The sequence below is a fragment of the Bombina bombina genome, chromosome 3 (assembly GCF_027579735.1).
Source record: "Bombina bombina isolate aBomBom1 chromosome 3, aBomBom1.pri, whole genome shotgun sequence".
Classification (NCBI taxonomy): domain Eukaryota; kingdom Metazoa; phylum Chordata; class Amphibia; order Anura; family Bombinatoridae; genus Bombina; species Bombina bombina.
Window position 1 is genome coordinate 968912439 of NC_069501.1, and position 19799 is coordinate 968932237.

Genomic DNA, 19799 nt, shown 5'->3' on the forward strand with positions numbered 1-19799 from the left:
TGCTGCTGGTATAACAAGAAATTGGAAACACATCAAGGGAAAACAATTTTACAGTATACTGTCCCTTTAAAGTGAAGGTCAATTTCGATGAATTAGTGCCCGTTTTTTAATAAGCCTATTAAAAACAAGGGCACTTTAATTCATCAAAATTGACATTTCACGGGTTTTATTAAAAAAACTTAACTTTTAATCCTGGCAGCAACTCCAGCACTTCCTCCGCCCGTTGCAAGCCATCTTCGCGGGTCCAAAATGACGAATCCGGGTTCCTCCAATCATGGCGTTGCATCAGGCCAAGATTCCCCCGGGGGAGAAGCCGTGATTGGAGGAAGCCGGGTTCGTCATTTCTGACGTCTGCAGAGGCTTCCGACGGCCCGGGGGAAATCGCTGGAGCGGCTGCCAGGTTTAAAAGGTAAGTTTTTGAAGAAAAGTGAAATGTCAATTTTGATGAATTAAAGTGCCCTTATTTTTAATAGGATTATTAAAAACTGGGCACTAATTCATCAACATTGACCTTCACTTTAAGCAAGATGGCATCACTCAACCACCAGTTCTTGAGAACCTTGAGGTTTGCAAGATCTGGTGAGAACCAGCAGAATCCCACCACTGCATATATGTGCAGCCACCAATCAGCAACTAACTCTAGTGCATTGCTACTTATTGTGAGCCTACCTAGGTATGCTTTTCAACAAAAGCTACAAAGAGAATGAAGCAAATTAGATAATACATTTGGAAAATTGTTTTACATTGCATGCTCTATCTGAATTATTAAATAATATTTTAGACGTTATTGTCCCTTTAAGCAATGACCTACCGTTAAATTAAAGCTGCACAATAATAACGGAAAGCCCAGTGGATTAACCTTTAAAGGCATTCATATTTCACTAGCATACACACCACCATAATAGCGTTTAACAATAGTCTTATAAGATCCTGCATTACAATCGTTACATGGACGAATCTAACATAATACGTATGATCATATAGCCAGCCATACTTGCTCTCAACGCTGTACTCCGCTATCCTTAGCGTTGTTTTGGTCTCCGTCCCACAAGAGGGCAGTCTAGCACAGCGCTTGTGCTCCAGAAGCACATCTTTACTGGCTGCACCTGAGGAGTGTACCAACGCACAAAATAGGTAGGGATTATCCAAAGTTTAGAATCGTATTTCAAGACAATTAGCGAGGCTCACATCTTCAGAACAGCAGATAATTAATTCAGAAATATTTACTAAGTTTACTTTTCTATTCGAAACACTTTTATAGTCCAATTTGTCCATGAACGCTATGAAGTGGTATAATCCAGTGACGTGGTTTGTTTTGGTTCTGAAGAGCAGTCGGAGGTAGCAGTGCAGGGACTGGTTTGGTAAATATTGGGTAATTTCATGACTTTTATATAGCGAGATTACTACTATGGGTTCTCACATAATGTTTGGCATTTTATGTAATCTGGCCTGTCTGCATTTGGATGGGATTTCCCTATAATTCATAATGATGTCACTTTTACCAGTAGTCATTCTGCGGCTTTAGCCTGTCACCAGCTGTTTACCTGTTGTAGATGGCTACTTATATTATGTATATATACATGTAGCACATAATTATAAGATCATTTGAAATACCCTCTGTTAGTTGACACAGAGAAAACTAGTAAAATGTCCCTTTAACTACTTGACTGCCAGATAGCAGATATAGTTATATGTAGGCTGACCATATTGTCGCTTTAAAAAGGGACACATATGAAAAATACATATGTTAGGGTTCTTATAACAGAGCATTATTCAAAACATTTCTTTAAACAGCCCTGACATGTATTTTTCATATGCATCCATTTTTAATGGGGCTATATGGTATATTCTTTAAGGCTATGCCTTCCACATTGTACTTCCTCTTTTATTTTTTACAGATCAGTTATAATACAGAATATGTTAAAATTTAATTTGTGTTGCTCTTTAGATGTTTTGCTTTCATGTATAGCTAAATGGGGGTATTCTAGTGATGCTAACAAGAGTGACATTTTGATAATTAGTCCTAGAGAAGGAAGGTATATTATACATAGACAACATTCACGCCTGTTTTGCCATTCGATTTTTCCACCAGGTTGCCATCCAATTGTCATATTACTTACTTAAAGGGATATGAAATCCAATTGTTTTCTTTCATGTTTCCGATAGAGCATACAGATTTAAACAACTTTCTAATTTACTTCAATTTTGCAATTTTTCTTCATTCTTTTTGTATTCTTTGTTGAAGGTGTAGCCGTGCACTACAAGAAGCTAGCTGAAGACATTGGGTGAACCAATGACAAGGGGCATATATGTTCATCCACCAATCAGCAGCTAGCTCCTATTTTGCCTTGCTGCTCCCCAGCCTACCTAGGCATTCTCTTGAACAAAGGATACCAAGAGAACAAATTAAATAATAGAAGTAAATTGGAAACTTGATTAAAATTGTATGCTTTATCAGTATCGTAAAAGAAAAATTTGGGTTTCATGTCCCTTTAACCTGTTATTGTAAAACCATAATCATTGTACATAGTTTAGAAATACAGAATGTGTTATGCCTCATATTTCTACCAAATTTGATAACCATAACTCTGTATGATAGGGTGATTAGTTTTAACAAATTTATTTGCCATGTGATTTCACTTTGGTTTCAAGATGAATTGTGCTAATTTTGATGGATATACTGTAGTTTTTGTCTAAGATAGATCTGCAAACTGTTAAAATCTATATATTTAGATAGTTGCCTCTCTCTAGATGAAGCACATTAGGATTAAAAATTGTAAAGCATAGTGCAGGTATCTTTTTATTGCCTTCTACCCATCAGTATTGAAACACATTTATACAAACTCTTTTAAATTGTAAATTGAGATTGAGTTACTATTATTATTTGATCCTTTTTTTTTTTTTTTTTTTTTTTAAATATAGCCATTTTGAAGCTACACTTAATTTCCCACTTCATAGTAAGTGAGGATGAATTGTCGTTCAGAGGTGTTGGAGGTGTCTGTAGAGGGCCGGCAAGTTGAAGAGGCCATGCTTGCTATCCTGCACACAATTCTTCTACACCGTAGCACGGGCAAGTTCCATTATAAGAAGGAAGGTACTTATTCCATTGGTACCGTTGGGACCCAGGATATTGACTGTGATTTCATTGAATTCACTTATGTCAGAGTGTCTTCTGAGGAGCTTGACAGAGCATTACGAAAAGCAGTTGGTGAATTCAAGGTGAGATCTTTTTCTATCATATATAAAATCAAGGGGTATAGATGTTAATTTCTTACCTTCCAGATATCTGATCATTTTATCTGCACAAGTAGTCTCTCTTGTCTACAATCACCTAAGTCCCTATATATTAAACACTATGCTCAACCTATTCGATACAATACAATATTTGCCTAATCATAAGCAAATAATATTAAAGGGAAATAAATTTTTCGGTAATGTTGAAATAAATTGACATACCAGAGAAGTATAAAAAATGTCTAAATACATTAACTCTTTTTTCACTTGTCATAAAATGTATGTTTGAAATATTTATTGAAAACCACACAGAAAATGAGATGTGTGTGTGTATGTTTATATATATATATATATATATATAGACACACACTACAATCAGTACTCTCCATTCAGAAACAACTGCTGGGTGCTGTAAAGACTTATTTAATACAAGGAAATGAGCGTAAAGAAAGGCACTCACTGTCAAGTTTAACACACCTTTAATGTGACTTGTAGGCAAAAAATTTGACTCCATCACTCCATAACATTTCGGCTTACAACACAAGCATTTGCTGCTTCCATTTGACATATATATATATATATATATATATATATATATATATATATATATATATATATATATATATATAAATCCCACGAGTATCTGCACTCTCACTGCCAGGTAGTCAACGACCAGGGTGCTTAGTCAAGATTAAATTTCAATAGTAAAACATATAGACTGCACTCACTGGATTTGTGGGGGAAAAAAAAGATTTATTTTGTTATATCATAGTGACTTTTCGGGATCCACAGACCTGAGGAAGGGGTCTGTGGATTCCGAAACGTCATTATGATACAGTATAACAAAATAAATCAATTTTTTTTTCTTAACAAATCCAGTGAGTGCAGTGTATATGTTTTTATAAAAAAAAAATATATATATATATATATATATATATATATCTCAGAAGAGAGAGAACAGCACTCCAGAGATAGAACAAAAGCTAAAATAACTTCCATGCCTGTTCATTTCAATTGCAACTCATGGTGCGCGTTCTTTTAGCACACGTTGATGCCTTTCCACAGAGAAAAAATATCCTGTAGCATATCAGTCTGATCCTGCCCAATGACAGTCCAGCGCCGAAATACCAGGCAATTCTTCTCTGAACAAGAGAAACAACAACCCCAGACAATCATTCCGTCCTTCTGTAGGCCTGAGTCAGTGAAAGACACAACTGCACCTCACTGATGAGGCCCACAGAAGGCCAAAACGATCGTCTGTGGTTGTTGTTTCTATTCCTCAGGTCTGGGGATCCCGAAAACGTCACTATGATATAACAAAATAAATCTAATTTTTTTTTCTTCACAAATCCAGTGAGTGCAGTCTGTTTTTTTTTTTTTTTTTTTTTAAAAACATAATTATATGGAGCGAAGGAGTAACATTTTTTTGCCTACAAGTCACATTAAAAGGCATGTTAAACTTGACAGTGAGTGTCTTTCTTTTGAGAACCGCAAAGAGGATATGCTGAACCCTGGTACGCTCATTTCCTTGTATTGAATAAGTCTTTACAGTGCACCCGACTGTATATATACACTTAGGTAAAGGGCACTTTCACTTCAAAGCGGTCAATATACCCGGGTGTCCAGCTTGGTAAATGTAATAAAAAAAAACAACAAACAGCAAGCAAATAAGTGGGAAGCGTCACTCTCTGGATTTTCACAACAGTGTTTTTAAAAGGAAAAGTAAACTTACGTGCACTTCAAAACCCCAAAGCAAAGTACATGCAAAATTAGCTGGACTTTCATGAAATTCATGATTTTTAGCAGTTTTGTCGTATTTTTATTATTTTTGTTATAATTCAACCTCGCAATCCGCTATGTCAGTCTGCCTGGATAATAAAAAACGTTTTATTTGTATGTGACGAAAATAGTCTTACCGATCCTCATTGGTCCACCAGTGGCGTCCCAACAGAGAAACAACGCATGCGTGTCTTATTGAATCTCCTGCCTGATTAAATGCTCGTTCCTGAGACACGCATGCGCATTGACCGCACAGGAAAAGATAATACGATCTCTGCTGCGATACTATGTATCACAGCAGAGATTTGTATTTTAAGGCATGCTCAATACAGGATGCTTCAAAAGGAGCGTGCACGGATGCCACGTAAGAGTGGGTTGGGCCGCTCTTACTTCGGAAAAAAAGAGAAAACAGGTAATGAGCAGGTGGGCAGAGGATCAGTTAGTACGGTAGGGCATAAAAATAATAAATAAAAAAAAATATAGATCAATTGAATTGTTTTGGACGAAAATTTACTTTCACTTTAATGTGACGTTTCGGGGTAGTTAACCCCTTCTTCAGACAACAAAATACAGTGATAAAATGCCATTTATACTCACAAACGAGCTACAAACACATGGTGACCACTGCACATGTGAACGCCATGGACAAGCACTTCCGGTTCACCGTATCTCCCCCAAGATTGCCTTGGCAACATCATAAACAAACAACGTAATGTGTTTCAATAGTGTAAAATAAGTGATCACGGTGACAAGTGTATATATACGATATTAGGAATACATCTTAAAATCGATTTACCTCAGTCAATATTCCAGACTTTGTCAGCAGTGATTTGCCAGTACTTAAACGATTGTTTTTAATATGTGCCCAAAAATTATTATACTTCCAATAGTGTGTCATATATTAAAGCAACAGCTACTATGCGACGTATACTCTGCAATTCCAGTTAAGACTTCATTCTGCTTTGTTGTCTCATACTCAAATATGGATTCTGCAGCATATCTTAAACTTCAGTGTGTATGTGTGTGTGTGTGTATATATATATATATATATATATATATATATATTATTCCACAAAGGTAGGTACTTGCTGGCATTTTAACAAACAGATATGTCGTCAGACATACAGAGTAAATTCACTTACCACCTTATATGTGCTACCGTTCTACTCCCCAAGTGCAAACGATCTGCCGCATCCGGGTCCCCGCAGGACACACCCGGCGCTACTGCGCATGCGCCGGTAGGACTACGGGTCGCCATCTGGGCCAACGTGTAAATCAAACTTAAAATAAATTTGAAACAAATTGCAAGATGCGGTTACTGCACATATTACACAATAAATATGTTACACAGCATATATCATTTGTAACCATAACTTATAAAACGACTTAAGTTATAAAATGTATACAATGGACCATCCGCATAGATTATGGAATGCACAAAGATTGGACATACACCCTTAAGCCTAGTGGCATACTGTATAAGTGGTATAGGGACTGGGGCCAAATGACCAAAAAACATGATGTGCATATATACCTGCAGCTGGAAAATGTGTTAGGTACAGACATATGGTCAATTAGCGAATAATGTATAAACATGTTTGTTGCAGTTTCCTATATGATACCCTAAACATATGGGCACACTAACCTCCCGGAAAAAAGGACCACCCAATCCCACATCATCAATAACACAAAGGACCATTTGATCAAAAGGTAAATAAATAAACTACTCAGAAATTAGAGAACCCCAAATAAAGAGGATACTATAGAAAACAATGTAGATCAAAATTGGTGTTTAAGCCCCTGGGTACCAATGTCTCCAAAGTGAAAATCCATCTGGATTCTCTTTGGAGAAGCATTTTAGCCCTAATGCTACCCCTGGCTGGTGCTGGAACATGATCAATAATCATGTATCGAAGATCAGATACATTATGCTTATGCAACAAAAAATGCAGGGCCACCGGTTGCTCAGAGCTGCCAATACGGAGGGCAGTTTGTATGGCTAAACGATGGTTAGCCATACGTACTCGCAGGTCATCCTGGGTCTTACCCACGTAAAACATTCCACAGGGACAATGAAGCAGGTATACCACATGTGTAGTGGTGCATGTGACCCTGTAATTGATGTTATATCGTTTGTTTCTCCAAGGGTGCACAAATTGTTTCCCCTGAGACAACCCATTACAGGTCACACACCCACTACACCTGTAACATCCATTTCTCTCAGAGCCCAACCAGGTTCTGTTGGTGTAGCTTTGTCTATTGTCGGTACGTAGCAATAGGTCACGTAAAAACCTCCCTTTTCTATATCCTACCATGGGACTATCAAAATTGTTAAATGGTAAAGATGTTTCAGTTTTTACAATGTCCCAGTTGCTCTTAAGAATATTAGGTATATCCAATTTATCAGGCGTATACTCAGCAGAGAATACAAGTCTCTTGTTGACAGATTCTCTCTCGCTCTTCATTAAGGCCTGTTCCTGTGTCATGGACAAGGACTCACTCAGTGGCTCCTGTAGGTATTTAATGTCATATCCCCTCTCCTGGAATTTATGACACATCTCCTCCAGTTGTATGGCTTTCTTAATTGGATCACTATTATTTCTCACAACTCTTTTAAACTGCGATTTAGGCAATGCCCTTTTTAAACTTGGATGGTGACAACTTGTAGCCTGAAGCAGCGAGTTGCGGTCTGTAGCTTTGTGGAATAGTGTGGTGGTCAATCTATTCCCTATTTTAATTAACCTAAGATCCAGAAAGTCGATTGTTAGCGTTGCGGAATCTGTTGGCGCTCTATAAATAACCGATAATAATAAATTGTAATCTTGTCATAGTTCATTTTGAAAGCCAAATTAGGATTCTGTAAATTTAACATCTGAAACCATTCTTCAAGTTCCTGCTTGGATACCCCCACCAGATCAGAATGAGATCATTAATGTACCTCTTAAATAACTTAATCCTAGAGTCTTTGAATGCTAATGTGTCCTCTTCAAAACATGCCATGTACAGGTTGGCATACGATGGGGCCACGTTTGAGCCCATCGCTGTACCGGCAATCTGGCAATGTTCAAATTTGAAATAGTTATACTTCAAGCAGTACTCAGTTAGATCCAAAATAGTGTCTATGGGTGGACCGATGTATGGATATTTAAGCAATTTCATCCTGATTTCTGACGAGCCCTCAGTGTGTGGAATTACAGTATAAAGGCTGGTAATGTCAAATGTTGCCAAAAAATCATCAGGCCCCACATCAGGCATATTTTTTATTAGTTGAATGACCTCAGTGGAATCCAATATAAATGAGGGCATGTGACGTACTAATGGCTGAAACAAAATATCCAGATATATGGCAATGGGTTGTAATATAGATCCTCTAGAGGAAACTATGGGACGGCCAGGTGGATGATTTGGATCTTTATGTACTTTAAGCAGTGTATAAATTACTGCTATTATGGGAAACTCTACCAACATATATTCACTCAGATCCTTAGAAAGATGACAATTTGTTTCCACTGCTAGTTTTAAATAGCCATCCACCTTCTTTTTAAACTCCTTAGTAGGGTCGCCTTTCATTCTAAGGTACGTCTGTGCGTCCCCAAGTTGGGGCAGGATCTCATCTCTATAATCGTTATAGTCCTAGAATTTGGCTGGCACCCTGGGGGTTGAATCAGTGAGCGAGTGCTTGGCTCCTTTAAAGATTTTTTTATATATATATATATATATATATATATATATATATATATATATATATATATATATATATACATACAAAGAGAGAAGCGCTCTACCAGGAACGAACAACAGCTCAGTGGCTTGTTCTATGGCGATTTACCACCCGGAAGCAGCCTCTTTTAGACCAGTGTGCTTTTCACAGAAGAAAACTTTCCTGAAGTATATCAGTCTGATCCCGCCAAGTAAGGTCAGTCCAGCCCCGAAATACCAGGCAATTCTCCTCTGAACAAGGAACATGACAACCCCAGACGATCGTTTCGGCCTTCTATGGGCCTCGTCAGTGAGGTGCAGCCACATTCCTCTAAGCACACTGGGCAAGGAGTCCACGTCTGGTTTCCCCCATCACCCATAGGGAGACTTCCCCAGGGTCATAATAATTTGCATACAAAGAGAGAAGCGCTCTACCAGGAACGAACAACAGCTCAGTGGCTTGTTCTATGGCGATTTACCACCCGGAAGCAGCCTCTTTTAGACCAGTGTGCTTTTCACAGAAGAAAACTTTCCTGAAGTATATCAGTCTGATCCCGCCAAGTAAGGTCAGTCCAGCCCCGAAATACCAGGCAATTCTCCTCTGAACAAGGAACATGACAACCCCAGACGATCGTTTCGGCCTTCTATGGGCCTCGTCAGTGAGGTGCAGCCACATTCCTCTAAGCACACTGGGCAAGGAGTCCACGTCTGGTTTCCCCCATCACCCATAGGGAGACTTCCCCAGGGTCATAATAATTTGCATACAAAGAGAGAAGCGCTCTACCAGGAACGAACAACAGCTCAGTGGCTTGTTCTATGGCGATTTACCACCCGGAAGCAGCCTCTTTTAGACCAGTGTGCTTTTCACAGAAGAAAACTTTCCTGAAGTATATCAGTCTGATCCCGCCAAGTAAGGTCAGTCCAGCCCCGAAATACCAGGCAATTCTCCTCTGAACAAGGAACATGACAACCCCAGACGATCGTTTCGGCCTTCTATGGGCCTCGTCAGTGAGGTGCAGCCACATTCCTCTAAGCACACTGGGCAAGGAGTCCACGTCTGGTTTCCCCCATCACCCATAGGGAGACTTCCCCAGGGTCATAATAATTTGCATGCAAAGAGAGAAGCGCTCTACCAGGAACGAACAACAGCTCAGTGGCTTGTTCTATGGCGATTTACCACCCGGAAGCAGCCTCTTTTAGACCAGTGTGCTTTTCACAGAAGAAAACTTTCCTGAAGTATATCAGTCTGATCCCGCCAAGTAAGGTCAGTCCAGCCCCGAAATACCAGGCAATTCTCCTCTGAACAAGGAACATGACAACCCCAGACGATCGTTTCGGCCTTCTATGGGCCTCGTCAGTGAGGTGCAGCCACATTCCTCTAAGCACACTGGGCAAGGAGTCCACGTCTGGTTTCCCCCATCACCCATAGGGAGACTTCCCCAGGGTCATAATAATTTGCATACAAAGAGAGAAGCGCTCTACCAGGAACGAACAACAGCTCAGTGGCTTGTTCTATGGCGATTTACCACCCGGAAGCAGCCTCTTTTAGACCAGTGTGCTTTTCACAGAAGAAAACTTTCCTGAAGTATATCAGTCTGATCCCGCCAAGTAAGGTCAGTCCAGCCCCGAAATACCAGGCAATTCTCCTCTGAACAAGGAACATGACAACCCCAGACGATCGTTTCGGCCTTCTATGGGCCTCGTCAGTGAGGTGCAGCCACATTCCTCTAAGCACACTGGGCAAGGAGTCCACGTCTGGTTTCCCCCATCACCCATAGGGAGACTTCCCCAGGGTCATAATAATTTGCATACAAAGAGAGAAGCGCTCTACCAGGAACGAACAACAGCTCAGTGGCTTGTTCTATGGCGATTTACCACCCGGAAGCAGCCTCTTTTAGACCAGTGTGCTTTTCACAGAAGAAAACTTTCCTGAAGTATATCAGTCTGATCCCGCCAAGTAAGGTCAGTCCAGCCCCGAAATACCAGGCAATTCTTCTCTGAACAAGGAACATGACAACCCCAGACGATCGTTTCGGCCTTCTATGGGCCTCGTCAGTGAGGTGCAGCCACATTCCTCTAAGCACACTGGGCAAGGAGTCCACGTCTGGTTTCCCCCATCACCCATAGGGAGACTTCCCCAGGGTCATAATAATTTGCATACAAAGAGAGAAGCGCTCTACCAGGAAAGCTGCACCCAGGTGGTAAATCGCCATAGAACAGGCTAACAATGGTATTGAGCCAGTTGTTCGTTCCTGTGAGTGCACTTCTCTTTGTATGTATATATATATATATATATATATATATATATATATATATATATATATATATATATATATATATATATATATAGATCGATCGATCAAAGAGAGCACTAACAGCAAATCTAATCCTGCAACCCCCTATTAAGCCAATCAAATACAAAAGTACAGACACCGTCCTTTTTAGAACAGATCAGCGTATACATCACACTCATATTGAGATAAATCAAATTAATATTTATTAGGACAATAAAAAACAAACATTCAACTGAGCCTATATCAGGGATCCCTGAATAAATGTTACCGGTATAAATGTTGCAACTTAAAATATATTATAGCCATGTAATCCGCAATCTGTTACAGTTCCACATGGAATAGTGAACAATGAATCCACAACATGTTGCAGTTCATATAAGTGTAACAAAACAGGGCTGAGTAAGCCTCTCTTCTTAGTGACAGGGAATTCACAGTATAAGTCACTGCAGCATGTAAACAGACCAGCGGTCCTCCTATAGGCGAAGCTCACTGGACCACCAGATCTTCCGCAGGGACTCACCAGCTCTGACTTGGTATATGTTAATATGCAGGTCTTCTTACCCCTTATGCCAGGACCGGCTTTTTCCAAAACACACTTATTCTGTGTGTCCGCCTCCAATTCGTGATGTCACTGGCTGGGTGTTGCTGCTACTTTTTTCCCAAGACTGGTGTTTAATAATCAGGAAAAACATGATGCAAATTTGTGCTGTATGAATATTAGTACAAATACAGTTCAAGTAGAAAGCGTCCTTTCAATCAGAGGAATGGGCTCAGTGGACAGAAAATGTACACACTATTTAGTTGCTCATAGTGTGTCTATCCAGCTTCCAGCTACACGTTTCACCCCACAGCTGATCGCTCTCAGGGCTTCATCAGACATGACAAGTTGATGTCTGTATCATCCATTTGCCTTTATTTATACATGCCACGGGTGTATTAACTCTTGATTGCCCTAAGTGTAGTACCACAATATTAACTGTGTAAATACAATCACAGTGGTCCAGAATGGCAACCCCCAATTCAAAATTTTAACAGTAGGATTCTGCATATATACAACACCAAAATAGGCAAGTAACAAACTTTTGCAAATCAACAATTCTTATCAAGAATTATTCTTATAAATATATATTATTTACTTTTATGAACTCTTGATTACTTTTACACATACGTACATATTTCCTATTTCATTGGTCTCCCGAGGACCTACCTATTTATGTCCAGATTACGAGTAGAGCTCTATTTAGCACTTTCACTTGCGCGCTAACTGCGCTCTTATTACAAGTTGATAGTAAAAAGTTATTACTCGCTTGCTAACTCGATGCGCGCAAAAAGCTGAACTTACAAAAAAAAGTGGAGGAAAAAATTAGGATATCCTGCACGCATTCACGTATTCCCCCATAGAAGTCAATGTAGCAAAAAAGTAAGGAAAAACCTAACACCCCACTCACACGCTAACCTGAACGCATATCCTCAAATGTGCTAACCCGACATAAAAATATGAATATCTTACAATCGAGTGTTCTTCACATAACAGAATATTTTCTACTTATTTATAAATACACATTTCTGAATATATCTGATGGTATTTTGGTACGATAAAATATATATATATATATATATATATATATATATATACACTTAGAGTATATTCCCCCTATGTGCAGAACATTGGAATGTGAACTGCACTATTTACAGTAAATACACACTATGCAATTTTATTAAATATGAATATTGCCTAAATAAAAGGGCTCCAATAATAGCCAATAGCCATGCGGGCCAGCTGGCCCATGCCGGATAGCTAGCACGGCTATTGGCTAAGAGGTGGAAACGTCACCTCACAGCAAAATAGCGTTCCGCCACGGGCTGCTTGAGGAGCTCAATGAGGCAAACGCTTCAAACAAATAAAGGAACTTTCAGCATAAAGTATTTTATACTTCATGACTGAAAGTCCCCTTTATTTGTTCAAATGGTAAATCCTAGAATTTCACAAACGCTAGGATTTACTATCACCTTAAATGAAGAAATTGTTAGCTTTTCATATGAATGTAAGAATATTGCAACTGAACTGATATACTGATTCTATTTTTTTTTTTCTTTTATAAAAAAGGATGCACTGAGAAATTCTGGAAGTGATGGCATTGGACAAGTATCCCTAGAGTTCTATCAGAAGAAGAAGTCACGCTGGCCCTTCTCAGATGAATGTATCCCATGGGAGGTCTGGACCATTAAAGTCAATGTGGTGTCCCTGGCTAATGAGCAGGAGCGGCAGATTTGCAGAGAGAAGGTAGGAGAGAAACTTGGAGAAAAGATCATTAACATTGTGGAGGTTATGAACAGACACGAATACTTGCCAAAGATGCCAACGCAGTCAGAGGTGGACAATGTGTTTGACACAAGTCTTAAGGATGTACAACCCTATCTGTACAAAATCTCCTACCAGATCACTGACTCGCTCGGCACATCTGTCACTACTACAATGAGGAGACTCATCAAAGACACGTTAGCTCTGTAGAGCTGCATAAATAACATGGACTGCTACAAAGTTGGACTGGGGTAGTTATTTTGTGATTATTAGCTACATTTTATACCCAGAAAACAAGTCTGTAAAACAGATCCTTGTATGTATATAACAAATTAACTTTTGTTTCATGATATGTAAAATATTGTATCAAATAAAGTAAACAATGAACAATGAAGATGGACTTTCTTTTATTAAATATTAGGTATATTCTTATTACAGCATGTTTGTATTTGCCAACTGTATTTTTATCAAATCATTTGTTTTCCCAACAGATGTCTTCAGCACACAAGCAATATTAATTATATGTAGATAGTTTCACAGTCTTACATTTTGCCTTCTTAAAACTTTAAACAGCAAGAATGGTGAGACATTCAGCCATATTTGAATATTCTTCCCACGAATCCCCTACTACAATAGGAGCAGTGAGGATTTTTGTGGCAAGTGTGCTGCTCACTAAATTCTTTACTTTTACTAACGGTGGCAGTGTTTTGTCTCACTTCTTCACTCCCTATAACAAATATTCTATCTGTACTCAGATATACAAATGGTGAATAAGGTATTTGACACCTGACTGTAACCTAGCTTTAATAACATGGAGGCCCTGAGTGGTCTTAAACACTGGTTCTTTAAAGATGTCACACCTGATACTGGTGTAATAATTATAAAAAAAAAGCATTTTTCTGCATACAGTTTATTGATTTTCTTTTCAGGCAAAAATGTCTAAATATTTTAAGTGCTGCACTTTCATATGCATGATAAAAAATAAAAAAAAGAGTGCCCCTATTAACTTATTTTTTATAAGAAAATCAAATTATACTGATTTCAAGAGCATTTGCCCCTCTTTGGGATGTTTACCTACAGTGTGATCAATGTTTATTAAATATGTGTTATTAGGGTAGGAAAAAGAGTCTTTAGGCCATTGGTACATTCCATGGTTCTCTATAAATTTCACCATCAGACACAACATTGACTATAACATATATATATATATCCATGATGAACCCATTGGAAGCCATCAATTAATCATTTGACTGCTTGTAGTAAACACACTGATTTTAGAATGAGAATCATGGAACCTGACCACCGTACTTTACTGTCCATTGGTGCTGCCTCACTCTTGTGCTGTGACTGTTATTGACTCTCACACTGTACTGAGTAGGGGGACTACAGTGCGGGGTGGGAGAGTGTTTAATTGGCTTTTAACAAGTTGAAAAGAGAAGGGAGAGGTAATGGTTTATTGGTTACATCCATCATACACAAGAAGCAGTGATTAAACGATGGGAGTAAAATGATTATACACCTGTCCTCTTCTCTATTCTCTCCATTGTGAATGATGAAGTCAGCTGAGAGAATTGCATGTGCGTTGTATTACAGCAAGGCATTACTAGCACAGGCCACACACAAATATTAGGCAGAAAATTGCCACACATCTATTGGAGGCTGAACAAGCCTGTTTTATTTAGATTTGCAATTCTGTGTCTATAGCATACTTTGTATATGGTAATATTGTACTGCATGTGTCGTTTCATTGCCCACTGATGCATACATATTTTACATTTATAAATGGCAAGAAACATTCAAATGCTTAGTAAACGTAATTCATGATAAATGTAGCTATCTTTTTAATCGGTTTATTTAAATCATTGCCAAAATAAAATATGTTGCATATCAATAAAAAATACTTTCTCTACAAAACATGCCCACTGAGTGAACATACTGATGTTATTTTAACTTTTTCTTTAGCAGATTTATTGTATATTATTGTTGATCTGCCAGGTCTCAAACTGCTAAATTAGATGTAGTTTAAAGGTCAAACAGTTATCACTGTATCTATAAGATACATATAACAGAGCAGTTAGGAATAATACTTCGTATAACTAAGACTATATTTAGAACAAACGCAGGAACATGGAAGTAGATCTTCAGGAAGATGTCCCTGTCGCATAAAAATAACAAGAACTGTAAAGTGGGACTTAGGAATAGTCTTACTCATAAAACTTCTGAACCTTTGTTTACCCAAGGTCGCAACATATCTGGCCATATTAAGAAAACGCTCATGGGAGGAAATCAAAGCAAAACAGTGGCATAGAAAGATGGGTATATACTAAGCCGTCGCATTTTTTAATAGGGCTGCATATAGAACTAACATAGGAACAAGTCAAGAGAGCCGTAGGTTTATGTCCCTGTCACATAAGAGATATCAAGAACTATAAAATGTAACAAGGGTGATTTTACAACTCCAATATTAGAAGAAGCATTTATCAAACCATGGCCATTATCCTTGCTTCCACACATGACACAAACTCAAAGTCTAAAAAATAATAATTCTATAATTATATGTGATGCTGATAAAGGAGGTGGCATCGTCATCCAAAATCTGAATGACTATCTTATAGTGGGGTCATATTCTAACATATAACCCCACTATATTGTATATTAAATCATATAATAATCTAATAGGAAGAGGCGCTATTTCAGGAATATTCAATAAAGATGAAAAATAATTCCTTAAATCCACTAATCCTAGTGTGGCACATTATTATCACCTCCCAAAAATTCATAAAAGTTTACAAAATCCTCCTGGACGCCCGATCATTTCCGGTATTCACAATCTCACATACAATTTATCATATTATATTGATTAGTTTATACAAAAAAATTGTTCATACTCTTCAGTCATTCATAAGCGACAGTACTCTTACTTCATAAGTTAAAAAACATTCACAACACTGGAGATCTCATATGGATAACACGCAATGTACAATTATTATATTCTAATATTCCACACCAATTGGGAATTGATTCAGTATCAAAATTCTTAAATAAGAATTTCTTTATGCCAGAAGCACAACAAACTTTTTTATTTTGGATAGTATCTCATTTATTTTAAAGCACAATTACTTTTTATTTCAAGACACATTTTTCTACAGGTAAAGGTACAGCCATGGGTACCAGATTCGCTCCAATCTTTGCCAATCTATTTATGGGCATTTCTGAAGCGAAAAACATCTATTCCTCTTTGCTTGGGGCGAGGCTGGTATACTATGGACGCTACATTAATGATTTACTTTTTATTTGGAAGGGGAATATTACTTCAGCAAATACGTTTGTTTCTTCCTTGGGGGACAATCAGATGGGTCTTACATTTACAGCAAACATCCAGACACACTCAATTGAGTATTTAGATCTACATTTGAGTTGGGAGGACAAATGAAATGTGGCCTCCAAAACAAATTTCAAGAATGTTGATAGCAACAGCTACCTTGATTTGGGTGGAAAAGAAACATACCATTTAGTCAATTCAAGAGAATCCGTAGAAACTGTTCCAACATATACATTTTTGAGAAACAAAGTAACATTCTCTATAAACGTTTTGTAGACAAAGGATATCTGAAAGATCTATAAGATTAATGGCTACATAAAGCTAGAACACTCAATAGGAACTCTTGCTTTTACACTCAAAATACAAATAAAAACCAGAAAAAGGGTATTCAAAATAAATACACATTTATTACTGAATACAGTAGCAATTACAGTAAAATATGTAGTATTTTCAATAAACACTGGCATATCTGTAGAGATCCTATTCTAAAAAAATTGATAGAAGATAAACCTAAAATCGTGTATAGAAGAGCACCCACTTTGAGGAATCAATTAGCCCCTAGTAAAAAGGTGAAACACTTAATATCCAAACAATCCCAAAAACCAAAATAATTTTTTTTTAAGTAGAATGAGGGTTTACAAATGTGGAAAAAGAGGATGTAATGCTTGTAAATATATACAGTTGGGGGAAAAAATTCACATCCAGTTCCAGAGGAGAATAATTTAAAATTTCAGGTTGTTTTAGCTGTGAGCCCTCTTTTGTTGTGTACATCTTGGAATGTATTTGTGGGATCCAATATGTAGGTCGTTCCATTAGAAAAGCATGCACACGATGGGGCGAACACTTGCAAAACTGTAAAAAGAAGGTCAAACAGTGTTCCAAATCACTATCTTATGAGGCATGACGGAAATCACCAAGTGTTCAAATTTTTTCCCCGTAGATTATGTTCCCCCCCTCCACAGATTATAATAGATTTATCCAACTCAGTGTGAAACCTATTGGATCCATAAACTCAAAAGTCTTTATCCAACGGGCCTTAATGCGAATGTTGATTTGTCAGCTTTTAATTGATGAGCCACCAGTCACCATTTTTACGATCTTGTACACATCACCACACACATATATATTTTCTTTTTCACATACTCATACATATATCTCCCTTTATGTCATACACATACATATTCACATCCTCTTTTTTTGTTCCCAGTCCATCACACATCCATTTTGGATCAAACCCTATTCTCCAGAGTCTGGCTTTTTATCACATAACTCTATCTTCCCCATTTCACATGCACACTTTATGAACAATACACACTGTTGCATTAGTTTAATTTATCATCACACTTCATCTTTTCCCATATCCTACATACATGAACACACACGTTTCAGACACACATTACTGCCCCTTTTTGGTCTTGAACCATATTGGCTCATATTACTCCACATGGTCTTTTCTGTCATGCCATTGTTGACAACACACCTCCATGCATTTACAAGTTTTTTTATTTATAGTATACAATTATAAACCATATTTGTTGTTGTCACATATAGTTTTGTTTATGAATTTTATCATGTAATGCTCTGTGTTTTAAACACATTACATATTATGTTTTTATAAGTTATTTTCTTTCGCTTCCTTTTAGATTTATATATTTACTATGTGTATTTCTTTGTATTTTTAAGTTTCCACAATAACTTTAGTTTTATACAATAAGTTACAGATGACCTATATATATATGTATACATCTAATGGCAACATTTTATGCACGATCGCAAATATCTTACTTTTTTTCCTTCTCATTGCAATACCAATAGAAACATACAATTTAGTCCTTCTTGTATATGTTATGGTTATGATACACTACTTTTTATTGGTCCTTAAAGACCCAATCAAATCCGGAGTAGAAATTTTAAATTTGTATAAATAGCACTATATGTGCATGATTTTATTATGCCTGATGAATTCGGCCTTTTAACGCTGGCCGAGAAACACGTTGCAATAAATTTTGTTTTACTCTTTTATCTCTGGATGCCTGTTTGATTCAAAACTAGACTTTTTCTTCAGCCACTTATTTGCTGCAGAAACCTGTGTGTTAAAAACATCAGATCACGCTGTCACGTCCGTCACCCGAGCTTGGCTGAACACATTGGGATTACACGAGGAGTCTGCTGCTTTCCCTCTTGCCGGTGAGACGGATCACGTACACATTGGGGTTATCACTCAGCGTGCTGACTGCTGTTGAACGTCAGTCTGCTCATTTGCACCTGACTTCATCGTTTGGTGCATCTTCATTTGTGAGTTTTTTACCTACATTGGGAATTCCATTTGTCAATGATGGTTACACTATGAGGCGCCCCTTGTCTTTTCTTCTAATCCCTCTCCAGTTTCACCAGTACACCGTTGGTTACAAGAGGAGCGTGGCCTTATCACAGCAATTTTCTTTTTGGTCTAATATATTTATAATTACAGTATTGTATTGTTTTATGAATTTATATTGTGTCACATTTATTCACATTTTTTACTTTTTAAGCACAAATATGTTATTGGTCAATATTCTTGCGTGAGCTCCCCCTATATGTATCTGTTTATTGGATATTATTTTCTATGACACAAACTTTAAGGGATAGTAAACCCAAATATTTTCTTTCATGATTCAGATAGAGCATGCACTTTTAAGCAACTTTCTAATTTACTCCTATTATCAATTTTTTTTCGTTCTCTTGCTATCTTAATTTGAAAAAGCAGAAATAAAAGCTTTGGAGCCGGCCCATTTTAGGTTGAGAACCTGGGTTGCGCTTGCTGATTGGATGGCTAAATGTAGCCACCAATCAGCAAGCCTTATCCAGGGTACTGAACCAAAAATAGGCAGGCTCCAATTCCTGCTTTTTTAAATAAAGATACCAAGAGAACAAAGAAAAATTGATAATAGAAGTAAATTAGAAAGTTGCTTAAAATTACTTACTCTATCTGAATCATGAAAGAGAATATTTGGGTTTACTATTCCTTTAAGCTACTTTTCTGATTACTGACATAACATTGTTACACCAACCTTTAAGGGCTTGGCGAAACATTTGCAAGTGGTTGGGTGTGGCCAATTGGGTGACTACTTATCTTTCGTTCAAGGGAAATGCCAATTTTCCTGCTGGAAAACTTTAAACTGTGGAGAGA

The 19799-nt window shown here is 37.7% G+C and overlaps 1 protein-coding gene across 2 annotated transcripts; it reads left to right on the forward strand.

Moving 5' to 3' along the window:
- Positions 1-1209: 1209 nt before the first annotated feature.
- Positions 1210-13702, forward strand: ATG101 (autophagy related 101). Of its 2 annotated transcripts, none has more exons than XM_053708033.1 (3): positions 1210-1361; positions 2919-3219; positions 13114-13702. In XM_053708033.1, the coding sequence occupies exons 2-3, from the start codon at positions 2968-2970 to the stop codon at positions 13516-13518; spliced, it is 657 nt and encodes a 218-aa protein (XP_053564008.1). In that variant the 5' UTR covers positions 1210-1361; positions 2919-2967; the 3' UTR covers positions 13519-13702. The 2 variants fall into 2 exon arrangements, with proteins under 2 accessions (XP_053564008.1, XP_053564010.1); XM_053708035.1 differs by having other exon boundaries at positions 1293-1372.
- Positions 13703-19799: the final 6097 nt, after the last annotated feature.